General features: G+C 40.4%; 1 protein-coding gene across 9 annotated transcripts in view; it reads left to right on the top strand.

Moving 5' to 3' along the window:
* Unc80 (unc-80 subunit of NALCN channel complex) overlaps nt 1-23895 on the top strand; it is a 175658-nt gene that overhangs the window by 82865 nt on the left and 68898 nt on the right. For 6 of the 9 annotated variants that reach the window (XM_048459176.3, XM_048459172.3, XM_085698834.2 and 3 more), the window contains exons 26-33: nt 657-822; nt 5607-5810; nt 7571-7671; nt 14762-14962; nt 17082-17189; nt 18422-18560; nt 21651-21832; nt 22379-22510. In XM_048459176.3, the coding sequence (XP_048315133.3) occupies nt 657-822; nt 5607-5810; nt 7571-7671; nt 14762-14962; nt 17082-17189; nt 18422-18560; nt 21651-21832; nt 22379-22510 (1233 nt within the window). The remainder of the gene's footprint in view (nt 1-656; nt 823-5606; nt 5811-7570; nt 7672-14761; nt 14963-17081; nt 17190-18421; nt 18561-21650; nt 21833-22378; nt 22511-23895) is intronic. The other 3 variants (XM_085698838.2, XM_048459178.3, XM_048459177.3) reach the window with 1 other exon arrangement.

Consider the following 23895-nt stretch of genomic DNA (forward strand, 5'->3'; position numbering starts at 1 on the left):
GGTTCACCTTGCAGTGTAAAGCAACATCTTCTCAGGCCCTGAGGATTTAAGGTTTAGATATCTTAGGGACTGTTCTATTACTGTTGTCTCCAAGTCTGATATCTAACTCCTACACTCGGGGTTTATTATGTATGATTTCCCATCTTCCATCTTAGAATTCTGAGTTTCTCAGAGAAGGGATCATTTCTTCCCTATGCCATTGTACCTATCATATTCAAATTGAAAGTGTGACACACAATTAACATATTAAGTGGCAATGACATCCCTCAGACATTAGACAAAGAGTTAGAAGGTAAAGGAGCTAGCTCAAAGTCATGTTTTGTGGAAGATAAAACACTTAAGAAGTTACCAGTTAGGCAACACTTGTTTTCCAAATCAAAAATATTTTTTCAAGACCACAATTTAAAATGAGCAATAAGGAAATTTAAAGTGTAATCAAATGTGATTCAGAGTGAATAGAAGTTTGCCACCGTATCAGTGCAGTTGGAGGAGCAGCGAAGCACCTGCCTATGTTTGCAGCACTTGGGAAGCTTAGGTGGAGACAGAAGGGCCATGAGACCAGTTTTCTGGTTTCAGAGCAAGGCCTGTCAAAGGGGTGGGGGCAGTGCTTTGTCTCAGGACAGCCCAGCATGAACATGCTCTCTACGCCTTTTCAGGACTTGGAGAGCTGCAGGCTCCGTCTGGATCCCGAGCTGGACCGGCACAGATATGAGAGGAAGATCAGCTTCGCAGGAGTTCTGGATGAAAATGAAGACTCCAAAGATTCTCTCCACAGCAGCAGCCACACCCTCAAATCGGATGCGGGTGCTGAGGAGAAGAAAGGTAGGGAAACGCAAGGGTTGCTTCGTGTTTCTGCCTTTCCTACAGGAAATATTTGGCCTGGGTCTAAAGTACAAAGCTGTGTGCCCAAATTCTTGGCTCCACACAGTGTGACCCTGGAGACTCTTCACAGCTGGTGAGGTAGGAAGCACCACTAATTAGAGGTTGAACTTGGCATCCAGACTGCCTTGGCCTCAATGCCTAGTTCAGCAATTCTCCTTTGACCACAATGAATGTGATGCCATCAACCTTAAGATGACCTGTTATTTTATCAGCCAATACAAAAGGAAAAACACCCAAATTCAATTATTTTACAGTTGATAAATCCCTTATCACTTAAGTTTTTCTTGACACAGGACTTTGAGATAATAAAATATATGTATATAGTCACTGTGATTATTGCATATAATTCTTGTGTAGTGAAAAAGAACATAGCTTAAATATGCTGGTTGAAACTTAAATTTACAGTCCAAATTTCTTAATTACTTTTAAGTTCAAATTTGTCGGTGTCCATGGTTTTCTACAGGATGAGGTCCTCTGTAGATCAGATTGTTAATGACACATCAGTTCAGAAGTGCATCAAAGATTCATGTATATATAGTGTATAGAGTAAGAGATAATTAATAAATAAAAAAGCCACAAGGTCAACAACTGCAAGTAGAAATGCCTTCCTTAGTTATGGAAACCAGCTAGAACAGTATGAAGTATGAGTTCCTCTTCAGGACTGTCCAGCTTATACCCTGACCTCCTTCCTCATCCCTCATTACGGCCTGACTTTGATGCTAGGAGACAGTCTGCATGTTTTGCTGCTGATGCTTACATAGTCACAGACAGAGCAAGAGCCATTATATTTCAGCTGTCAATTGGCGTGATGAATCCTAAGTTCAATTTCACATATGTCAAAATGTGAACCTGAGCCTAGTAAGATGAATGATTTATGGCCCTTCTCTGTATGGCCGTGTATACATGACCTGCCTTTAAATCCACAGTCCTCTCTTCTAGTTAGTCAGATGACTAGCTTCTGTGCTCTTTAGAGCTTTAATTAAGGCAGTGCAGGTAAAACATAGAATGAATACATAGAGCAAATGAACGAGCATGTTAAGTTACCATTGCCATCCTTATCGTACTACTTTATGAGCAGCTAAATCAGATATCAACACAGAAAACTCCAGCTAGGGCTGAACAGTGTCAGTTTTAAGAAAGTCATTTAAGGCTCCCCTAAAAGGTCACCTTCACTATCCAAAGTTTTTGGTTTTTAAATTTCATTGTCCTTCAATGCTTTTTGTAAAGAGTTTTATATCTTAAAAAATCTGTATATCTTGGTAGAAAGTTGATTGTGTACATTGAAATAATTTCCAGTGTCCTGTAGACAATGAATGAATACATATTTGATTACTTTAATCAATGGGTGGCATGGTTCTATATAGACAAAACACAAAATATTTTAAGTCTTATAAGAAAAGGGGGTTCAATGGGGAAACTTTGAATATTTCAATAGCAGAATGTTTCCACCTTTTAAATATAATATCATTCTGTAATATCCTATTGAATTTTTATGATAGAGGTTGTGTGCTAAGAAAAATAAATAGTCTTTTGGAATTTATAGACATGAAGAAGTATTAAGCCAATGTGATTTAAAATATTTACTATATATGTATCCAATGAATGTAACTTCCATTTTTAAACATATACCAACAATACTTTAATTTGGAAAGCAGTCTTTAACCATTTGAAGTTATTATCACAATTATCATTTAAATTGAATAGAAGTTCCAAATATCCAGTTAAGCTTAAACAAATTCTACATCATCTTAAAAAGAAAAATTACAAAGCCATGTTAACTTCATTATTATTTATATAGCTGTCTTTACTGATAAAAACTCTCACATGCTTAGTGATTTTTGTTATCCAATATGCCTATGTTAATATATAAATTTTGTCTTATAAATAGATAACACAAATCTAAAACTGTGAATAAAATGAGAATATAACCCTAAAGTGTTCTAAGTTAGTTGGCAAAAGTCTCCCTAAAGATTTGTAAATATTCCATAAGCCATTTGACAAACATATGAGCTACTTTAGCCAATACAAAATTATGACAATGGGACACTGATAAGTGTAATTACTATTTTTTCAAAAAAACCATACCGTCCATTTTCATAAAAGCAAAAAAGTCACAGTAACTTGAGAACAAGTAGATTCTACCAAAGAAAATAATCATGAACTTATTCTTTAAAACTGAAAATATCTACCCAAGATCGCTAAGCAGAATCTACAAAATACTTTTATTCCTGCCCCAAAGACAAATTAAAACTAGTATTTCAAAATACAGAAGCATCTCCTCGTTTTGCATGCAGCTCCTGTGCACCTGCTGTATACCAGGAGTTATTACAAGTTCTCGGAAGGCAGCCACCAACAAGAGCATGTACCCGCATCTGTTTCCATTCATACTAATCCATACCCAAAAGCATCTCACTATTAGCAAAGCAATTAGTAACACTAAATGCCAGACTTTCTAAAGATATAATGGAAAGTAAAACAAATTAGGGTATAGGAGGAGCTATGGTCTAATGATGGACATTAAACGGAGAGACTTTCATGAGATGTTTCAGTAATGGGAGGATTTGAAGACTGAGTGTGACAAACAGAGGCAACTGTGAGGCCAAGGATGTCATGAGGAGTGAACTTTGAGCATTTGAAGAAGGACAAAAAGATCGGCAAACTTATTTCAGAATGAATTGGGGAGGAGTGGCAGGAGATAGGTCAGAAAGGTAAGAGGCAGTCAGAGTCTAATAGATATGCTTGAAATTCTAATTCTATTTTAAATATGTTAGAGGTTGTGGGTCAGTGTATGTGGCTAGATGTGTAGAAGCTAGGGAGGAAGGAACAGTTAGAGGTAGCTGCACTGGACCAGAGAAAAGGTAGTAGGAATTTGAACACTTGTGATATTTTGAAGCATACAGGCAGCAGGACTTGCTAATGATACAGTGTGGGAAGGGAGGTGTGTTATTCACATCAGATGTATCTGTTTCACTTAGATTTTAGTTCTTATTGTTAGGAGACATATAGCATACGGCCTCTGTGTCTCAGTAGCATACAGTCTCAGATGGCATATTTCATGAGCGACATTAAGCCTGAATTCTCTTCACTTGTCCCTTGTAAGTAATCGAAGTTGTAATTCTGAACCCTAATTTTTCAGGCTGCAGGAGGTCTCCAATTATCTTTTATGTTAGAACAATTTCTCAAAATTAAGTCTTTTTCAGATCCCACTAATTTGAGGTTATTTAGTTTCATTTGTAGCCTTAAAAGTATCATAAACTCAGGCAAAAGGCATTAGGGTGCACCTCTACAAAAATAAAACCTAAGAATTATCACTGTAATCTACTCTTTATTTCTCAATCTATTTACACATGAAATTGCAGTAGTGGTCATTAAAAATAATTAGCTATGAAGTCCAAATTAAGCCTAGAAACAATATTGAAAAATACAGTTGGGTGAATCAAAATACAACATTGTACACTATACCTTTTGTGGCATTTATCCAGCTGTGCTGCCAGAAATTCTTCCAGATGTGCAGTTCTATTCAGGTGTATTCAGGAAGCCCAAGAAGCTGGTATAAGCAGAACAGTGGTAATTCTAGACTCTTTCAGCCACAAGAGTAATCCAGAGACTAAACATTCACTTTTCTATGAATTCTTCAGACCTCCTTACATACCATCAAAAGTTAACATTTAACTAACATTTTAAAAGATACGAGTTTTATTATTGGCTCTGTAAGCATTTTGTTAAAGGGAGAAACCTGAAACTAAAATTTGAACTTCCTGATTTCAAAATACATTCACAAGTTTGATTTAAATATTGAATAGGAAATTTTGTTCGTATCTTTAAGACAAGTGTGTAAGGCTAATGGTTTTGAGCCTTGAAATTGTTGCTTTATCCTGCAATTATAAAAGTGATATTGATAACATGAAAAATTAAAAAGAAAAGAAAAATGTATACATTACCTAAAAATAATTGTGCTTTTGATTTTTATAAAGTGAGTTTGAGGCTTAAACATGTTTCTTTCACCATTTTATTTCCACCCTGGTGACTGTTTCTTCCAGAATACTAAGCATGAATAATGCATCCTATTCTTGTTACATGTAAACTGTAAGATAGCTCAGGGCATGCAACATTTATACTCACGTCTCATTAGATCTTTGATTAAGAGGAGGATGATATGAAATCCCTAAATGATTGGAAATAGAGCTACCTCAAACACACACATGTGCATGCACACACAGCATTCTCCTGAGAAACAATCACTCAAAGACTTTGCCACGGAACAGAGTACACACAGCTCTGTCAGAGAGAGGCCACTTTTGTGCTTATTTTTTAATAGATTACTCTAAAGATAAGTGTTCCAATGATAGTTCTCAGGAAAAACAAAAGCAGTAAAGTCTGATTCTATCGAACCAAATAAGAATGTGATGAAAATTTGGTAGCGGATCATGGTGATGGTGCTGTGTAAAAACACACTCATGCTTATGAACCTTGGGCCAGAATGAGAGCAGATTGTTCCCAGCCATTATGTGCATTTTGCCCAAGAAAGATACTGCACCAGCCCTTCCTGGTCATCCTGGTCTCCTGCCTGGCCAAACGTGGTGACTGAGGACTGGCAGCAAGGCCAGAAATGCTGCTCAATCAAACCAGCAAAGAGTTGGCTGGTCAGGGACAAATTGGGAAGAGTGTGGATATAAACTGGGGAAACTAAGCGGGGAAAGCCCTATTTTATTCTTTCAATACAGTTCCCAGCAGGAAGATCAGGATAGGAGGTTCTCGCCTGCTCCAGATTAAAGGAACCCGCAGTTTCCAGGTGAAGAAGGGGGGTTCCTTGTCCAGCATCCGCCGAGTCGGCAGCTTAAAGAGCAGCAAGTTATCACGGCAGGACTCAGAGTCTGAGGCTGAGGAGCTGCAGCTGTCCCAGAGCAGGGACACTGTCACTGACCTAGGTAACATAGAAGAGTGGGGTGTGCAGCAGGGACGTGGGGGGTAAGAAGACAGGACTCAAGTCCTGGATCAGTCAAGTCCATTTCATCCCATGTACACAGAGCAAGACCAGAGCCTAAGGTTAGACAACTCATTCTGTAGAGAAGCACACTGACTCTTGAGCGGGTGCGTGTGGCATGTGTGAGTCTGTCCAGTGTAAACCCCGAGTCAGCAGATGATAAAGGGATCCGAGACTCTATATTTGAAATAAGCTTCCTCATGATGCCGATGCTGCTGACTCACGACCACACTTTGAACTTTGAGCATGGAAAGTGTTCTTTAGGGAACAGAAACTGCTTTGGCAACAAGGACAATTTTAGAACTTTAGAACTATACTGCTCATTAGGACCTTGAAAGTCAAATGTTTGGATTTATTATTGTAGCCTTCATTTGACAATAAAAAGCAAACAAACAAACAAAAATCACCAAGAATGGGTGGTTGTTTGGACCTGAAACCTAGGGAATCCTTAGTGGGTCACCCGCTTTCGCAAGGGTGTGTTTTCACCAACCATCTGGTGGGAATAGTTGTTTATTCATGATCTTCATAGTCTGTCTTTAAGGATGCTTTTGTAAAATGTGTCAAGTGTTCATTCAGTCAAAGCACTAAAAGTCATGGATTACCTCTGTAGGATATGAAGAGTCTCCAAATCTCCTAATGTGGTTGTCCAGTATTTGGGCATTTTACCAGACAAGGAAAGACTAAGAAGGATACGTGTCGAGCTCAGCAGATGCTTGGAATTAAGTCTTTAGTACATGTTCAAGAACATTCTCCCTACTAGTCAGTCTCCACTTCTAAGGCAGTCGTAAGTGTGGATAAATGATCGATAAAGTCTGTCAGCCAGAAGCAGAGTGTCTAATCAAAGGAAGTTTAAAATAGAAAATGCTTCTACATCCACCCACCCTCGCCTTTAAAAATAGCTAATTTATGCATTAGTTAAGATTCAGCTTATTTTTTCTCAAGAAGATAATAAGGCAGAGTAATTTTTGTTGTTGCAGGGTGAATATAACTTTATCATCAGTTAGTGTTTAGAATTATCTGAACGGATCAACCCTCATCAGTCACGTCAAAGTAACCAGACTAGAGATGCAGCTTTGTTGTCAAAGAAGATCTGTGAAGCTTTTGGATTTGAGGGCAAGGCTTTGTGGGTAGTATATGAGATGGTGAGATCTCCTTTATATTTCCCATAGACAAGACACAGGCTTCCTTACAATTGGCTGTCATTGCTGTCAAATCACCATAATCCTTCCAAGGACGCCTTGCAGCACTGGATAGCTCCCCTAGGAAAGCCAGATGTCTATAATAGTAGTGCAGATGCAACCGCAACCCCAGGGAGGCATCATGGCCCTGTGATGTAAGTGCAGGTTAGCTTGTGTCCCTGGTTAGCTTCAACTGTGAAGTCTGAGCAGCCTGGAATGGATTTGGGCACACTCAATATGTAACTGGCTCATCTCAAGGACTTGACTTTTTTTTTTTTCTCTGCTCTCAGGTCTAAACATGGAAGCCACCATAGCAGAGATCACCAATGTCTTTGTACTTGCCAGTCCAGCTTGTGGTTAGGGAACAGCTCTTTTTAATAATCTTATATCAGAGTCCTATGCCCTGTAACCTGTTGGGCCATGGTAGAGTCTGCCCTTGGTTCAAAAGCATGGACAATGACACCATACCGGCGTGTTCCCCAGGGAGACTGAACATTGAACTCTTTCTTGGTGTTCTTTTTTGAAGAAGGGAGCCCGTGGAGTGCCAGCGAGCCCAGCATTGAGCCTGAGGGAGTGAGCACTGCTGGCACAGAGGAGAATTACCACAGAAACATGTCGTGGCTTCATGTGAGTATCCACCTTGGGAGAGCTCTAGAACAGAGCCCTTCCTAGACTGTCAGCATAAGTGTGCTTCCGACAGAAAGTGTAGCCTCATTCTTTATTTGAAACTCTCAATTCAAAGTGGGAATATTATGCCACTGGATTGTGTCGAGGGTTATCTAAGACTAAGGTCTTTTGTTATATGGCTAGTTTGCAGGTCACTAGATCTCAGGAAAAACTCTGAGGGACTGAGCTAAGTCAATGTTCAAAATATCCTGAATGACACAGGCCAGGCACCGTGATCAATTTTAAACATATTGCTATGACCTTGCAAGCAAGGTCAGTGTCATTCTTGATTCTGTGTTAGAGATGGGCAAGAATAGCGAATTGGTATAAGTATGTTGTACCCATCTACAAAACTGTCAAAATATAAATAATTTAATTTTAAAACATTAACTGTATCAAGGAAATTCTAGATGAGAAGATCAAGCCTGAGATAGACAGCCAGGGTGCAAAGGCGTGAAGGCCTCCCTTAAAACCTTTGGGCAAAGATGAAGCAAAGATTTGAACTGGGCATGAAGAAGTAAGGTGCTCTCCCATATTCTTTTTTATTGATTTTTATTGAGCTCTACATTTTTCTCTGCTCTTTTTTTTTACTGATTTTATTTAGTGTTTTTGCATCAATATTCATGAGTGAAATTGATCTGTAATTCTCTTTCTTAGCAATGTCTTTATGCGGTTTAAGTATTTGTAGCCTCAAAAAGAGTGGCAATGTTCCTTCTGTTTCTATTGTGTGGAACAATTTGAAGAGTATTGGCATTAGTTCTTCTTTGAAAATCTTGTAAATTTCTGAGCTGAAACCATCTAGTCCTGGGTTTTTTTTGGTTGGGAGACTTTTGATGACTGTTTCTATTTCTTCAGCAGTTATAGGTTGTTTAATTTGCTTATCTGGTCCTGATTTAATTTTGATAAGTGACATTTATCCAGAAAGTTGTCCATTTCATTTAAGTTTTTCAATTTTTGTGGAGTAAAGGTTTTTGAAATATGACTTGATGATTCTCTGGATTTCCTCTGTGTCTGCTGTTATGTACCCCTTTTCATTTCTGATTTTGTTAATTTGAATATTCTCTCTCTGCCTTTTGGTAAGTTTGGATAAAGCTTTGTCTATTTTGTTGATTTTTCTCAAAGAACCAACTCTTTGTCTCATTGATTCTTTGTATTGTTTTCTTTGTTTCTATTATGTTGATTTCAGCTCTCAATTTGATTATTTTCTTGCTGTCTAGTTCTCTTGGGTGAGTTTGCTTCTTTTTGTTGTAAAGTTTTCAAATGCTCTGTTAATTCACTAGTGTGGGATGTTTCCAGCTTCTTTATGTAGGCATTTAGTGCTATGAACTTTTCCTCTTAACACTGCTTTCATTGTCTCATAAATTTGGGTATGTTTTGTGGTCATTTTCCTTGAATTTTAGGAAGATTTAATTTCTCCCTTTATTTTTTCTTTGGCCCATTGATGAGGGTGAGCATTGTGTAATTTCCATGTGTTTGTGGGCTTATGGAATTAGTATTGCAGTTGGCTTCTAGTTTTAAACCATGGTGATCTGATAAGATACATGGGGTTATTCCAATTTTTTGTATCTGTTGAGGTTTGTTTTCTTACTGAGTATGTGATCAATTTTTGAGAAGGTTCCATGAGGTGCTGAGAAGAAGATATATTATTTTATGTTTGGATGGAACATTCTATAGATATCTGTTAAGTCCATTTGAAACATAACATCTGCTAGTTCCCTTATTTCTCTGTTAATTTTTTGTCTGACTGACCTGCCCAGTGGGGAGAGTGGAGTGTTGAAGTCTCCCACTATTAGTGTGTGGGGTTTAATGTATTATTTAAGCTTTAGAAGTGTTTCTTTTACGTATGAGTATGTCCTTGCATTTGGTACATAGATGTTCAGTATTGAAATTTCCTCTTGATGGATTTTTCCTGTGACTAATGTGAAATGTCCTTTTTTGTCTCTTTTGATTGATTTTAGTTTGAAGTCTATTTTGTTAGATAATAGGATAGCTACACCAGCTTGTCTCTTAGATCCATTTGAGTGGAAGTTCTTTCCCCCAACCCTTTACTCTGAGGTGATGTCTATCTTTGAGCTTGAGGTGTGTTTCTTGTATATAGCAGAAGGATGGATTCTGGTTTTGTATCCAATCTGTTAGTCTGTGTCTTTTTGTAGGTGAGTTGACTCCATTTATATTAAGGGTTATTAATGACCAGTGATTGTTATCTCCTGTTGATTTAGTTTTAGTTGTTGGTAATGTTAATTTGGGTGTTTTTCCCTTCTTTGGAATTTGTTGCTGTGTGATCATCAGTTGTCTGTGTTTTTGTTGATGTAGCCAATTCCTTGTGTTGGAGTTTTCCTTCTAGTACTTTGTGTAGGGCTGGGTCTGTGGCTATGTATTGGTTAAATCTGGTTTTGTCATGGAATATTTTGTTTTGTCCTTCTATAGTGATTGAAAGTTTTGCTGGGTATCATAGTCTGGGCTGACATCCATAGTCTCTTAATGTCTGCATAGCACTTGACAAAGACCTTCTGGCTTTCATTGTCTCCAGTGAGAAATCAGGTGTAATTCTGATAGGTCTGTCTTTATATGGTATTTGGCCTTTTTCTTTACAGTTCTTAATATTCTTTCTTTATTCTGTATGTTTAGTGTTTGATTATTATGTGTGTGTGTGAACTTTTTTTTTTGGTCCAGCCTATTTGGTATTCTATAAGCTTCTTGTATCTTCATAGGCATATCTTTCTTTATGTTGGAAAAGTTTTCTTCTATGATTTGGTTAGATATATTTTCTGTGCTTTTGAGTTGAACTTCTTCTTCTATACCTATTATTCTTAGGTTTGGTCTTTTCATGATGTCCCATATTTCCTGGATATTTTGGGTTAAGCTTTTGTTAGATTTAATGTTTTCTTTGACTGATGAGTCTGTTTCTACTATTGTATTTTCAATGCTTGAGATTCTTTCTTCCATCTCTTGTATTCTGCTGTTCATGCTTGCATTTGTGGTTTCTGATCATTTTCTCATGATTTCTGTTTCCATAATTCCCTCAGTTTGTGTTTTCTTTATTGTCTCTATTTCAGTTTTCAAGTCTTGAATGGTTTCTTTCATATGTTTGATTGCTTTTTCTTATTTTTCTTTAAGAAATTTACTGATGTCTTCTAATTTTTTTGTTTGCTTATTCCTCCACTTCTTTGAGGGAATTTCTCATTTCCTCTTTAAGAGTCTCAAACATTCTCCTAAAGTTATTTTTTAGGTCATTTTCTTCTGTTTCATCTATATTTGGTTGCTCAAGTCTTGCTGTTGTAGGGTCTCTAGATTTTACTGGTGTCATGTTGCTCTTTATGGTGTTGTGTGTGTTCTTACCCTTCCTACTCATCTTTTCCTCTAATTGGTGTGGTTGGGGTTATCTGTGACTGGTGATTAACCGTCTAGGGGGCAGTGGATCCAAGGCTCAGATGGTTGTTCCTCATGGCACAATGAGTGCCATGGTTCTAGTTACTCCACTGGTCACTCCATGTTCCTGGGGATTACTCAGAGCTCTTGGGGTTTGCTGGGCTCCTGTGGAGTTTGCTGTCTCAGGCCTGCTCTGTCCTAGATTGCTGGCTCAGACCTGTTTCTGTAAATGTCCTTGGTCTGGATCTGCTTCTGTGGAGGTCCCTGATTGGAGTTGATCCTGCAAAGGTCTCTAGCTGTGATCAACTCCTTCAGAGATCCCAGATCCCAGACTTGGGTGCACCCAAACCCTCAGAGGACCTGGCTCAGGTCTACTCCCTCAGAGGTCCCAGACTCATGCCCAGGCTCTACAGAGGTTTCTGGTTCCTGCCTACTCCCTCCAGACCAATGCCTGGACCCATAGAGGTCCTGGGTAAGGCCTACTCCCTTGGAGGTTCCAGTCTCATGCCTGGCCCCATAGAGATCTCTGGTTCCTGCCTACTCCCTCGGATGTCCCAGATTCATGCCCAAACTGTCAGAGGTCCTGGCTCAGGCCTAGTTCCTGGGAGGTCCTAGACCGACACCTAGACCAGCAGGGGTCCTGGCTCAGGTCTACTCCCTGGAAGGTCCCAGATTCATGCCCAGACCTGCATCAGTCTCTGGCTCTGGTCCAATCGCTCAACAGTTGCTTCCCTGTACCTGCTCCTGTGGAGTTTGCTATCTCAGATCTACTCCAGCCCAGCTCACCGGCTCAGTCAGTCCTGCCTCTGCAAATGTCTCTGGTCTGGATCCACTCCTGTGGAGCTTGCCATCTCAAGCCCACTCTGACCTAGGTCACTGGCCCAGTCCTGATTCCACAAATGTCCCTGGTCTGGATCTGTTCCTGCTCCAGTGGAGTTCATCGTCTCATGCCCGTTCCTGCCCAGGTCACTGGCTCAGGTCTGCTCCTGTGGAGTTTCCTGCCTCAGGCCTGCTCTGGCCTAGGTCACTGGCTCTAAACCAAATTGTCTTAATTTAGAAATGTTTAAAGGCTTCATAGGATGCTACTCTACAGCAAGGACTCACTCTGTCCTCTGACAGATAACAACGAATTCCAGTATTTCTTTCTGCAGTACAGTGGAATTGTCAGAATTTCTGTTCTCTTTGTCAGATGATTTCCAGGTGGCTTCTTTGCTCTTTAGTCAGCAAGCACCTAGAAAGGAAAGGCATCTCTCAATGCCTCCCTTCCTCTCTACCCTGTCTTTTTTGTTTTCCTGCAGAGGTATGGATCCTGTTCAGATGGGAGCTAATGTATAGCAGAATTGGGATCGCAGTTTCTTTTGTTTGTCTGATATTTGGGCTACAGCTCTACCTCAGGTCTTCTGTTTATGCACTGCAGTCTGATCCCTCAAGGGGCTTGGTCAATGAACTTGGAACATACCATGCCTGTGCATGTAGAGGTCAGAGAGGATACTGGCTGTCTTCCTTTTTCATTCTTCATTTTAGTTGTTTAAACAAAGGTATCTCACTAAACCCGAAGCTTATCCATTTCAGCTAAGCTGGAAGGCAAGCCAGCCAACCAGCCAGAAAACTCTCAGGATCTACTTTTCTCTGCCTTCCCAGTGCTGGGGTACAGGCACATACAATCACACACAGATTTTATGTGTATGCTGAGGATTCAAACTAAGTTCTTTGTGACTGTACAAGTACTCTACACACTGAGCCATCCTGCTAAGCCAGAAGCTGCTCTTAGTTCTTTACTTTGTGGGGCCCTGAGTCATGACAAATTGTTTCATTAAAAACAGCAGGAGACAACTAAGAAGAGAGAAATCACAGTCATATGCAATTTAGTCAGAAAGGGGTATTCCAACACCTTTGTCATATGCTATCAGTGAAAAACAAGATGTTGGACTAACTCACACTCAGTGGGAGGAGAATTCACAGAGCATAGATAGCAGATTGTATAAATCACTAGCCATCCTCTCAGAAATAAACCTAGTAAAGGAATATCAGTGCAGAATTCTAAAGTTACAGATTATAGATCGCTAAACCAGTTGTCTCTAACCTCAGAACTTCTATATCAGAATTCTCTGAAGCAAAGTCTAGTGAAATGCTGTGTGTGTGTGTGTGTGTGTGTGTGTGTGTGTGTGTGTGTGTGTTTGTGTGTGTATACTTGAAAGGCATTCTTGGTGTTTCTCTTGATCACCAGGTTCAGAGTAACATGAGAACCTTTTGAGGTCTTTCCTATGTCCTCCCCATACTACAGCATGAAGCAGCATATCAGAAGATACACAGTAAATTTGGAAATGAGCTGGATATTCTACCAAGACACCATTTATATTTGTTGAAAATGTTGGAAGCTTAGATATGGTTCATTTGATAGAAGTATGGAGTATGGAGATGACTGTGGCTTGCATCTTTGCCTCAGAATAAGCAAGACATGTTAGTCTTAAGGCAGCCTGGGCCTGCTCTGCCAAGTAGGTTCAGTTGGCCTCCTCTATTTGCTCGGGCTTTTTGTTCTCATTCATTACAGCACACAGTCCTTCACAGGTTAGTCCCCAAGGTGAGAGCTGATTTCTGGGTTATAGAAGCATTTAGAGTGTTGCTTTATACAAACTATCTTTTAAGAAAGGTTACTTTAAACATTATATACCTGGGTTCAGAATCTAGCACCCACAACCAGGTCACAACCGTCCATAACTCAAGTTCCCAGGGATTCGACACTCCCTTTTGACTGCCATAGGCATGTGTGGTGTAGATACAGATGTGCAGATGAAAAACTCACATGCGTAAAATAAAATAAATCCTACAACATTTTGAAGTTGTAAACTTGGGGTCTGGGGGCTTCAGAGACAGAGCACTTGCCTAAGATTACAGAGTTCCAGGAGCTTGATCCCTAGCACCACAAAAAAACAAAAGCCACAAATTTGGGATGAAGAGTTGTTTTTCTGTGATAGATACTTGTTTTGCGTGTGCGAGATCCTGAATCTGAGCACCAGAATTGCAATTTCAATTTGTATATTTCCGTTGCAAATTCGTTTCTCTCTTAAAATAACTGTATCTTTTAAATCAGCTGAGTGCATATCTAGAATCCTAATGGGAAATGTTAGGAGATGTGTTAGAACCAGTTAAACTATTTCAGACAGGGAGCTAGAGTGGCTTAAGAGTCAGAGAAGGAAGTGTGTGTAAGGTGGCAGGGAATCAGCGGGAGAGTTGAAATGAGGCTCTCTGATGGGGTTCAAGTTTCAGTTCATGATGACTATCCAGACTGAAGGTGCACCACACAGTCCAGGTGGGTGTTGAGGGTGCACCCAGGTGTTCAGGGTCAGTTAGAGAACCCTGATACTGGGCTCAGCATTGTAGACTCTTCCTTCTGGCTCCTATCACAGTGGAAGAGTTGGAGTGGATAGGTTTTGAAACTATTTGGAAGCCATATACTTCACAACCAGTGCTTACGTGTTTCTAAAAGTCGCTCTTATTAACTAAGTATGGAGGGAGAACAAAGGCCAAATAATCAGAGCCCCGTAGCTGGCTGTTTACCTGTGGGATACTGAGTTACTGGTTTTTACTCACTGATGAAGAGGTCTTGCTCTGATTCTCCATCTTCCGTGCCTGTGTGCCCTTGTGGCCTGGTTGAATATGTGGGTGTTTATTTCTTTTCCAGGTCATGATCTTACTATGCAACCAACAAAGTTTCATTTGTACACACGTGGACTACTGCCACCCACACTGCTACCTGCACCACAGCCGCTCCTGTGCCCGGCTCGTCAGGGCCATTAAACTGCTGTATGGGGACAGTGTGGACTCCCTGCGTGAGAGCAACAACATCAGCAATGTGGCTTTGAGGGGCAAGAAACAGAAAGAGGTGAGTGAGCAGTCACTGGCAGTCTAGCAGGGCAGGAGAAAAGACGTATTTATAGTGAAGTTTTTATCTGCCCTGGATCTTAAATTTCGAGCAAAAGCAATTATACAAAGCACACTACACAGATCTATGCAGCGCTAAAAACAGCAGGAGATGTGTGAGACAGACGGATGCTTTGTTTGTGTTTGTGAGTCAACATGGAGCATTACCCAGACTTTGTTTTATAGACAAAAATTCAGGGAGTTTGTGGTGGTGAGTGAGTAAAGGTAGGGAGAAGAACTTCTCCCTGGGATCTGTGAACAGGACACCTCACGTGACAAGTAAGACTTTGCAGGGATGGTTATGGATCTTACAATGAGAGAGAGTCCTGGATTATCCATGTGGACTCAGTGTTGTCATGTGTGTCTTCATAGAGGAAGAAAGGACTTCTGGGAGTCAGGGGCAGAGCAGGTGACAACAGCAGACAACAAAGCTGAGAGGAGGCCATGAGCCCAGAGGAATTATTTGTAAGTAACCATGAAAAGGGTGCAGTGTCTAGGCAGAGGACGCAGGGATACACTCCCAAAAGTCTACAGTCATACTCCCCAGAAAATACGTGCACAAAAATCAGTGAAAGGTTGTTTAGAGGTGTGTGCTGCATACAGAAAACTATCACAGTTTTGCTAAGATGCGTCAAGGGAGGAAGACTAAATGGAACCAAGTAATTACTGTAAAGATTTTCTGCTTTTTTCATAGTTTTTGTCTTTTTTAACAACTCTGATATGCACATGTATTATTTTTGAGTAGAAAGATACAGCACACAGATAGGGATTTTAAATACCACACGGCTTTTCAGAAGGCTGTAAAACATACCTCTCCATCCCTGTGGGAAGCTGTAGCTATAAAATGACTGTGAGGGTTTTTATGCTATATATTTATTTATATACATATGTATACTTTATATACAGCATATTTCCTATTTATTACTTGTTTTAGATTTCTAGGTATGCATTTCTGTGGTTTCTTTCAGAAACACAGCTAGAGGTCTGGCCTCCTCTTTCCTACGTAGTTCACTTGAAAAGATGGTCCCTGACCAGTCTTGTAACAGATTCATGGTCTTGGTTTTGTTTTTTTTTTTTGTTTTTTTTTTTTTGGTCAGATTTTCAGGTGACTTTCTCAGGGCATGTGCATGCTTGTGGATTTGCTGTTTCTTTCAAAATATCTCCATTTATCACACTGTGAAGCTTTGCCAAAAATGCTTGAGTTTAGGGGTTTTTTTTGTTTTTTTGTTTTTGTTTTGTTTTGTTTTGTTTTTTTGGCATAGAGGGAAGAAGTGTTTCATTGGCCTGACCCTGGCAAAATAAATAAATGAGCTCTATTCTGTGAGGGCCTGTACAGTCTGGAATGAGAAGGAAAAAAAAATCAGGAAGGAATCCAAAGACAGGATTAACAAACAAGGAAAGACCAATTCTTCTCCAAACTGCTCTGACCCTCCCAGGCTTGGCACCTTGGGAGTCAGAGGCAGGCGTTGTCTCATCTTTGTGTAGAGGAAACAGCCTGTTCTGGAACCAGGTTAACAGCACAGTTTGCAAAGAAGAGCTGTTGTTTTCTATAGGTTTTTTCCCCCCAGGAATCCACTTTAGCTTTCCAATTTATGTTGAGATGATGGGAAGTATCGATGTATTCTTCCCCAGCCGCCCTGTCTGCCCTTCTGTATCTTAACACTTGAAATACTTCCTTTCTCCCCTGACCACATACTTGAGTGTGTACCTTAGAATAGAGTGTATTTTATCTAGATTAACTTTTATTTAAAATTTCTTTTAGCCACTTGAAAGAACATAATCAAACCTAAATGAAAATCAGGAAACTTTTGTTGTTCACAAGTCTGGCAAATAACTAGCTTTGCGACTTAGTCAGATCAGCCGCTGCTTGTATCCTTGTTCCTTTGAATGTAGAAGAGAAACTTCACAAGAATCATATTGACTCCCCTTTTCTCAGCAAAACCCATGCTTTTCAGAAAGTGTTAAAAAAATATATACTGTTCAAAAAAATGATACCATCGTTTAGAAGATATACTGTGGAGAAAAGCACTCTGGGTTTTGTGAACGCACGCACCTTCAATGCATACCTCTCCTTCCTTTAGTGCTCAGATAAGTCCTGCCTGAGGACCCCTTCACTGAAGAAGAGGGTTTCAGATGTCAACCTGGAAGGGAAAAAGGACTCCGGAATGCTGAAGTACATCAGGCTTCAGGTATTCACATGTGGATTAGAAACATGCGTGGGGCATTAGCAGGAAAGAGCCCCCTGACGTCCTGCCAATGAGTGTTTGGGACACACAATGAAAGCTGGCACTGTGTTGCCATGAATACTCTCTTGACTGGCCAGCAAAATACCACCAAGTGCGCAAGGGGTGAAAAAATCCTTTTTGCTAAGACAGCCGATTACACAGAGCAAGGCCTAGAATTTGGGTGAAATGCATCTTTCACACTTTGCAATCTCAGATGGAGCTAATCTCCCACTAGCATGGCTCTCCACAGGCTTCCAAATGAGACCATCTATATTCATACTCCAGTCTGCTTCTCTGTCTCTGAGACTTGGGCAAGGAATTTCATTTCCCTAGTGCTTTGTTGTCTCATCTATGAAAATAGGATCATATGAATATACCTATCTCAAAGGATTATTTCATAGATTAAATAAAATAATACATTGGCCTACTTATCCAGTTATTGACACACTATTCTCTTGCTCTTACAAGCCAAGCTTGAAATCATCTCTTTTCATTATGGAAATAAAGGACTTTTCATGTTTTTCTAGAATGGTTAACATGATTGCTTATCTATATATACATATGTATGTATGTATATATGTAGATTATAGGTAAGCATATATGCATACATATGTATGTGTTTCCATGTATGTTGGATATATATACATATATACATACATAAATTATGAGAAATAATGGATTAAGTAGGACTTTATGAGTAGATGTGGGGCCATAGCCACAATGTATAATCATGCCGTTTCAAAGGGAAATATCATCCAATTTCAGGCTGCCTTCGGAAATTAAATTTCTAAATGGACTCCCTTATGGGTTCCAGATCTCATGTGGTTTTCAATGGAAATCTGCTAACATGGAGAAAATAGAAGAAAGAAAGCTTTAAAAAATCTACCAGAATTTTGAAGACAAATCATGGTTGTTGCTTTCTTTCTTTTCTGTAGAGATGCCCGTAGTTCGTGGTTAATTTTTTTCAGTAATTGTAAACCAGTGTGTGTGATGAAAATATTACAGATCAATATTTCTTTCTGACTCACCTCAACTAATAAAGTACAAGGTTATATGCCACATCACCTAAATCCTCTCCCATTTAGGAAATATCTTAAGGTCATCCAAGGGTACCAGAGAAGGGAGGTGGTTCTTAAGTTTCTTAAGTGATTGTTGTCTTAAAACATTTTGAATCGTGATTTGCATCTCTTTCCCAGGTGATGAGCTTGTCACCGGCTCCCTTGTCTCTGCTAATCAAGGCAGCTCCAATCCTGACAGAGGAGATGTATGGAGACATCCAGCCCGCTGCCTGGGAACTGCTGCTCAGCATGGATGAGCACATGGCAGGGGCAGCAGGTAAGGAAACACTGCCCGAGATCTGGCTCCTGTGGCCACGAATGACCACAGCTTTGAAACAGAAAAAGAGGCACCTTCGATTTCCTTGTCAGGATGTTGGACGTTTCTAGACCTCCAGAGAGTGGTGTATTTCTGAGGAGAGTAGACCCATGTTTTCAGGGTTTTCCTTTAATTGTGGTTGTATGGTTTGAGATCCTCGGACCACTCTCAGCATAGTGTTCTGTGACTATGATGGAATACTTTGGGGCTGGAAGTGCACTTCAGTTGGTAGAATGCTTGATCATTCTGCACAAATACCCAGGCTGGGTCCTCAGTGCCACATAAAGCCAAGCAAGGTAGCACATGCTTGTACTGCCTCCACTGGGGGTGAGAGAGGAGGAACAGAAGTTCAGCATCTTCCTTGGATGCCTAGTGAGTTCAGTGTCTTGTCGGGCTATGTGAGACCGTGCTCCAAAGTAAGCAAAGAGCTAACACACACACACATGTGAGAGAGAGAGAGAGAGAGAGAGAGAGAGAGAGAGAGAGAGAGAGAGAGAGATACACACAGCTAACTCAGAGGAAAGTTTGGGCAAAATGATACAGATGTAAAAATATATTCTGTTCCTTTAGGAATCTTGAGGATATGGGTTGGACAACTCAGGCGGTTTCATAGGGACTCAGGTTGCTATAGACCATTTTATCACAGGTGTAGGCTTTCTAAAGTTTCTGTAGACAATTGCTCATGGACTCTGAGCCAACAAGCTATATAATAATAATAACTGTTGTCTAACTGAACAGGCATATATCAGTTTGGTTTTCGAAGTCATGACTTATGTGGTGATGTATGCCTACAGTTCCATCACCCAGGAGATAGAAGCAGGAGGATCCTGAGATGAGATCAGTCTGGGTTAGATAATTGAGTTCCAGTCCAGCCTGAGGTAGATGGTAAGACCCTGGCAAAAACAAACCTTAAGGATTAAAGATGCGGCTCACTGACGGAGCACTTGCTTAGTGTGGACAAGGTTCCAGACTCATCTCTAGCCTGAAAATAAAGACATTAAAGTAGTGGTTGATTTTAAGTGGCCAGTAACTGGTGACATTTACAGTGAGTCATAAGACACTGCGTCCTAGTGCATGTGGCAGCTGAAGCAACGGGTGCCTGGTGTCTCTTCAGGAGAAGGGTCTGGACTAGGAAGGAGTACAGAGATGGCCTTGAAGCACTAGCCCTCTCTAGCTTTTGAGGTCTAGAAAAATAAATTCAGCAGAAAAAAAGGCCCCCTAAAAAGTGATGGAAAAAAAAAGAGTTTTCACCTTCCCAAGCCACGAAAGCAAAGGAGACTAATTTTTATGGGATTTTTTTATGGAGGTGTTAAGAGGAAAGAATTATTCTTAACACATACACACAATAATTGGTTTGCAGGCAGCTTAGGACTATTTTGGTAAGAAGAAAAAAGTTGAACTATTCAACAATGTAAATATAAGCATGATGCTTTAAATTTGAGGCAGGGTGGAATACATTTGAAAATGAAGAGTGGGGCTGGAGAGATGGCTCAGAGGTTAAGAGCACTGACTACTCTTCCTGAGGTCCTGAGTTCAATTCCCAGTAACCACATGGTGGCTCACAACCATCTGTAATGAGATCTGGTGCCCTCTTCTGGTGAGTAGGCATATATGCAGACAGAACACTGTATACATAATAAATAAAAACCTTTTAAAAAAATAATAAAAAGTTAAAAAAATGAAGAGTGGAAATTTATATAGTTAGCGGGCTAAAATTGTTTATCCAAAGTTAATGATCACAGTAACTGGAATTTATTGTCGAATTATGTCTCATTTTGTTAATAAAATTTAATTCGTTTTTGTTTTGTTGGGGGGTTTTATCCATTGCTGTTGTTTTTGAGACAGGTTCTCACTGTGCAGCCCAGACTGTCCTTCAACCTCAGCCTCATTTTTTTAAGAACTACTGGGGCACAATATTGCCTGGCATAAGTAGTTCATTTTAGAGATGAAAAAAACTCGAGTCAGAGTGGAAGGAGCTTGTGGAATTTGTCCCACTCAGAATCCGAGAGCCATAAAATCCAACCCAGACCTTCAGACAGCACGCTACAGACAATCGTGCTTTATGTCACTTTATTAGAGAAAAATAAAATGCACTTCAGAACTTCAGCGAACTTCTCAGCTCACAAAGCGCTTTCCAGGCTGGGAAGATGGCTTAGGCAGCTGTGTGATCTCAGATGCCCAGCAGAAGCGTGAAGTGCTTTCCAGCGCAGCGTTTTCCACAAACTTGGAGTGGGTGGTGTCGAGCACTCGTCATTCCTCCTGGCCATTTTCCAGGGAAGAAATAGAAGCTATGAGGCTTAGAGTCTCGTCCAAGGTCATGCAGCAGAGGAGTGTCAGGAGTAGGACCCAACCTCAGCGATGCTGGCACAACTGAGCATGATGTGGGGCTCTAGAGAGAGCATGTGTATAGCTTATGTCTTTATCCTGCCACCGGCCCTTTTTTCTGTGCTATGGGGGTGTTGCTCTTTATTCACAAGCCCTGTAACTTACCACCACACCCATATTTCTCTTATTAAGGCTTAGCTTTTGCCAAAATCTAAGATTTTAAGTCTTCAAAGTCATGAAATCACTTTTTGCTTCTCAGTCTCTGGGAAGGGCAAATGTTCAGAGTAGAATCTCCATCATGCTTTTCAGATGGCCGAGAGAGCTGAGGTTGTTGGAAAGACGTCTTCTGTGTCGTCCTCGGCTCACTACTGAAGAGTCTATCCAGTTCCCAAACAGCACATTCACAGTATAACTTTTTTTCATTGTTTTCTCTGGTTCTGCCTTTTCACCATGAGCCAAAAGCTTTGATTGGATGAGTACTCTACCAAGATGTCATGCTGTTCCTGCTTTGCCAGCAGCTATTAGATGTCCCAGTCACACAAAGTTTGCTGTTTAGCTTCTCTTGGCTAGAACATTGTTAGCACTGGGCACTGCCGGTGCTCAAACTTTTTCATCTCAGGAGTGGTTGTGAGGAGATAGGAGCAGTTCCCATATCACCTCAAACCCTAGAAACAATGCAGTGTCTTAAGATGTGCAGCTGATGAATTAATTGTTGGCTGTCTTTAGCTGCCATGTTCCTGCTGTGTGCGGTGAAGGTACCAGAAGCTGTGTCAGACATGTTGATGTCTGAGTTCCACCATGCAGAAACTGTACAGAGACTGAATGCTGTCCTCAAGTTCCACACGCTCTGGAGGTTTCGCTATCAGGTCTGGCCAAGGATGGAGGAGGGAGCCCAACAGATTTTTAAGGTGAGAGGTGCTCCGTCCATGGATCAGCACAACCAACCTAGGGCTTGTCTAAATGCATGAAACCCAGACCCACAGTGCACAGCGAAAGAATTCTTCTTCCCTCTTAAAATATCCGTAAGCTTAACTCATAAATAAATAAATGCTATTTGATTAAACAAATTGGAATATGCAAGAGTTTACAAGAAGAAAATCAAGTCAGTAGTAGCCTGAATATCTCATTGCCACCCTCGGGGTAAGAACCTAAGTGTGGATTGTAACTGTCCAGGCTTTTGTTGTCTACACACATACAGATGTTTGGGGCAGCACAGAGTAATCAACTTGTGATGATTTTCTTAAAACACTTCATTTTGCTGATGAGTAAACTGAGGCCCAAAGAGGATCATCCTGTGCCCTATGACAAAAAAAAAAAACTTAGAAAACATCCCTTTTCTTATGCCTCTAAGGAGCCGCTCAGACCCTTGACACCTACTAAGGCTGACGACGTTGACCTCTACCTCCAACTTCTACTCCATCTTACTCATCTCACTCTTCTGTGTCAACTAACAGATCCCGCCTCCCAGTATAAACTTCACCTTGCCCTCGCCAGTACTTGGAATGCCATCTGTCCCAATGTTTGACCCTCCATGGGTCCCTCAGTGCAGCGGAAGTGTCCAGGACCCCATTAATGAAGACCAGTCTGTGAGTACCAGGCCCTTTCTTTCCCTTATCTCCACATTGCAAGGGATGCATGAAACCATTTGGTTTCTTGTTATGAGAATGCAGTAACACAGAAAGCCACAGTGACCCACAGTATCAGGAATAGTAGACACCAGCTTCTGTCAAGCTAAGTTTTGATTTATTGTCAAAGCATGAAACAGGCACTTATTTACTGTCAAACAAAACATTTTTTGCTACTATTTGTTATTATATTAATTTAACTGCAATGTGTGAGCTGCCTGGTGTTTGAAGGTATGGGTCCACAAGAAGAAGAAACAAAGTCAGCAACTTCAGACTCTTGCTTCCTCCTCGCTTCATTGCCATCCCCACCATCACCATTGCCGCCACCACTAAACCTTTAGTGTGACAGTCTTCATATGTACCACGGCCACATGTGACAGATACAGCTAAGGTTATTTACAGAAAAAAAAAGAACAAAGCAAATATGTGTCTTTTGGAATAAACGAGTCTTCAAAACACACCTTAATCATATATCGAGTAGCATGCCTCTACATTAACAATAGTGTCTTTTATAAGCTCAAAAATGAAGCAAATACAGAAAGGAAACACATCTCAGTGAAAAACCACCATTATGTCCATGAACAAATTCCCATGGAATTTCCATAATTTGGTGTGTATATGTTAAGTAAATTCCATATATCTCCCAAAGGCCTTCAGAAAGATTATGCCATTACCTTACACTTCATACAAAAATACATTTTCTGTTGTCAATGCAAAACTCATCTCTTGCTCCAATAGGAATAAGAGATAGCTAATTCTGAACCAAATATTAGTGACATGGCTTACAAATATAGTTCTGTAGAATTCTGAATTGCTGCAGCCAGTGAAGCCTGGATAGCCAAGACTGGCGGGGGGTACTGGGATTGAGACATGGAGACTTTTTTTCAGGTGGAAGAACAACAACCTTTATTTTGCCCAGCAAGCTTTTTATACCTCTACTCCTTCTGTGGAGACTCACCGGCCAGAAAGAACACAAACATCCTTGTCAATTACAGACCAGAAGGAAGTTCCGCTGTCAGTCAGGGGGAGTGAGGGCAGCTGGATCACAACACAGAATGATACCTTGCAAGAAGTTTTATGAGCATCCATAGTGTCAGGACAAAAGAAAGCCATTAATCAATGTGATTACTAAATAAACGGGTGGGAAGATTAGGAGTTCTAGAAGAAAGATGAGGTGTTCTCTGCTTCAGACACTACCCTTTAACATCTTTAGCTCTGGCATTGGTAGAGCCTTGTGGTTTACGAGTCGAAGACATCCCAAAGATTACCTGTTAAAAGGGGTTTTAGGTCAGTTGTAGAGGTTTGTAGTTAGTGACGATTAAGGGAACTAAATATAGACCAAGATA

The sequence above is a fragment of the Myodes glareolus genome, chromosome 1, assembly GCF_982192425.1.
Source record: "Myodes glareolus chromosome 1, mMyoGla1.1, whole genome shotgun sequence".
NCBI lineage: Eukaryota > Metazoa > Chordata > Mammalia > Rodentia > Cricetidae > Myodes > Myodes glareolus.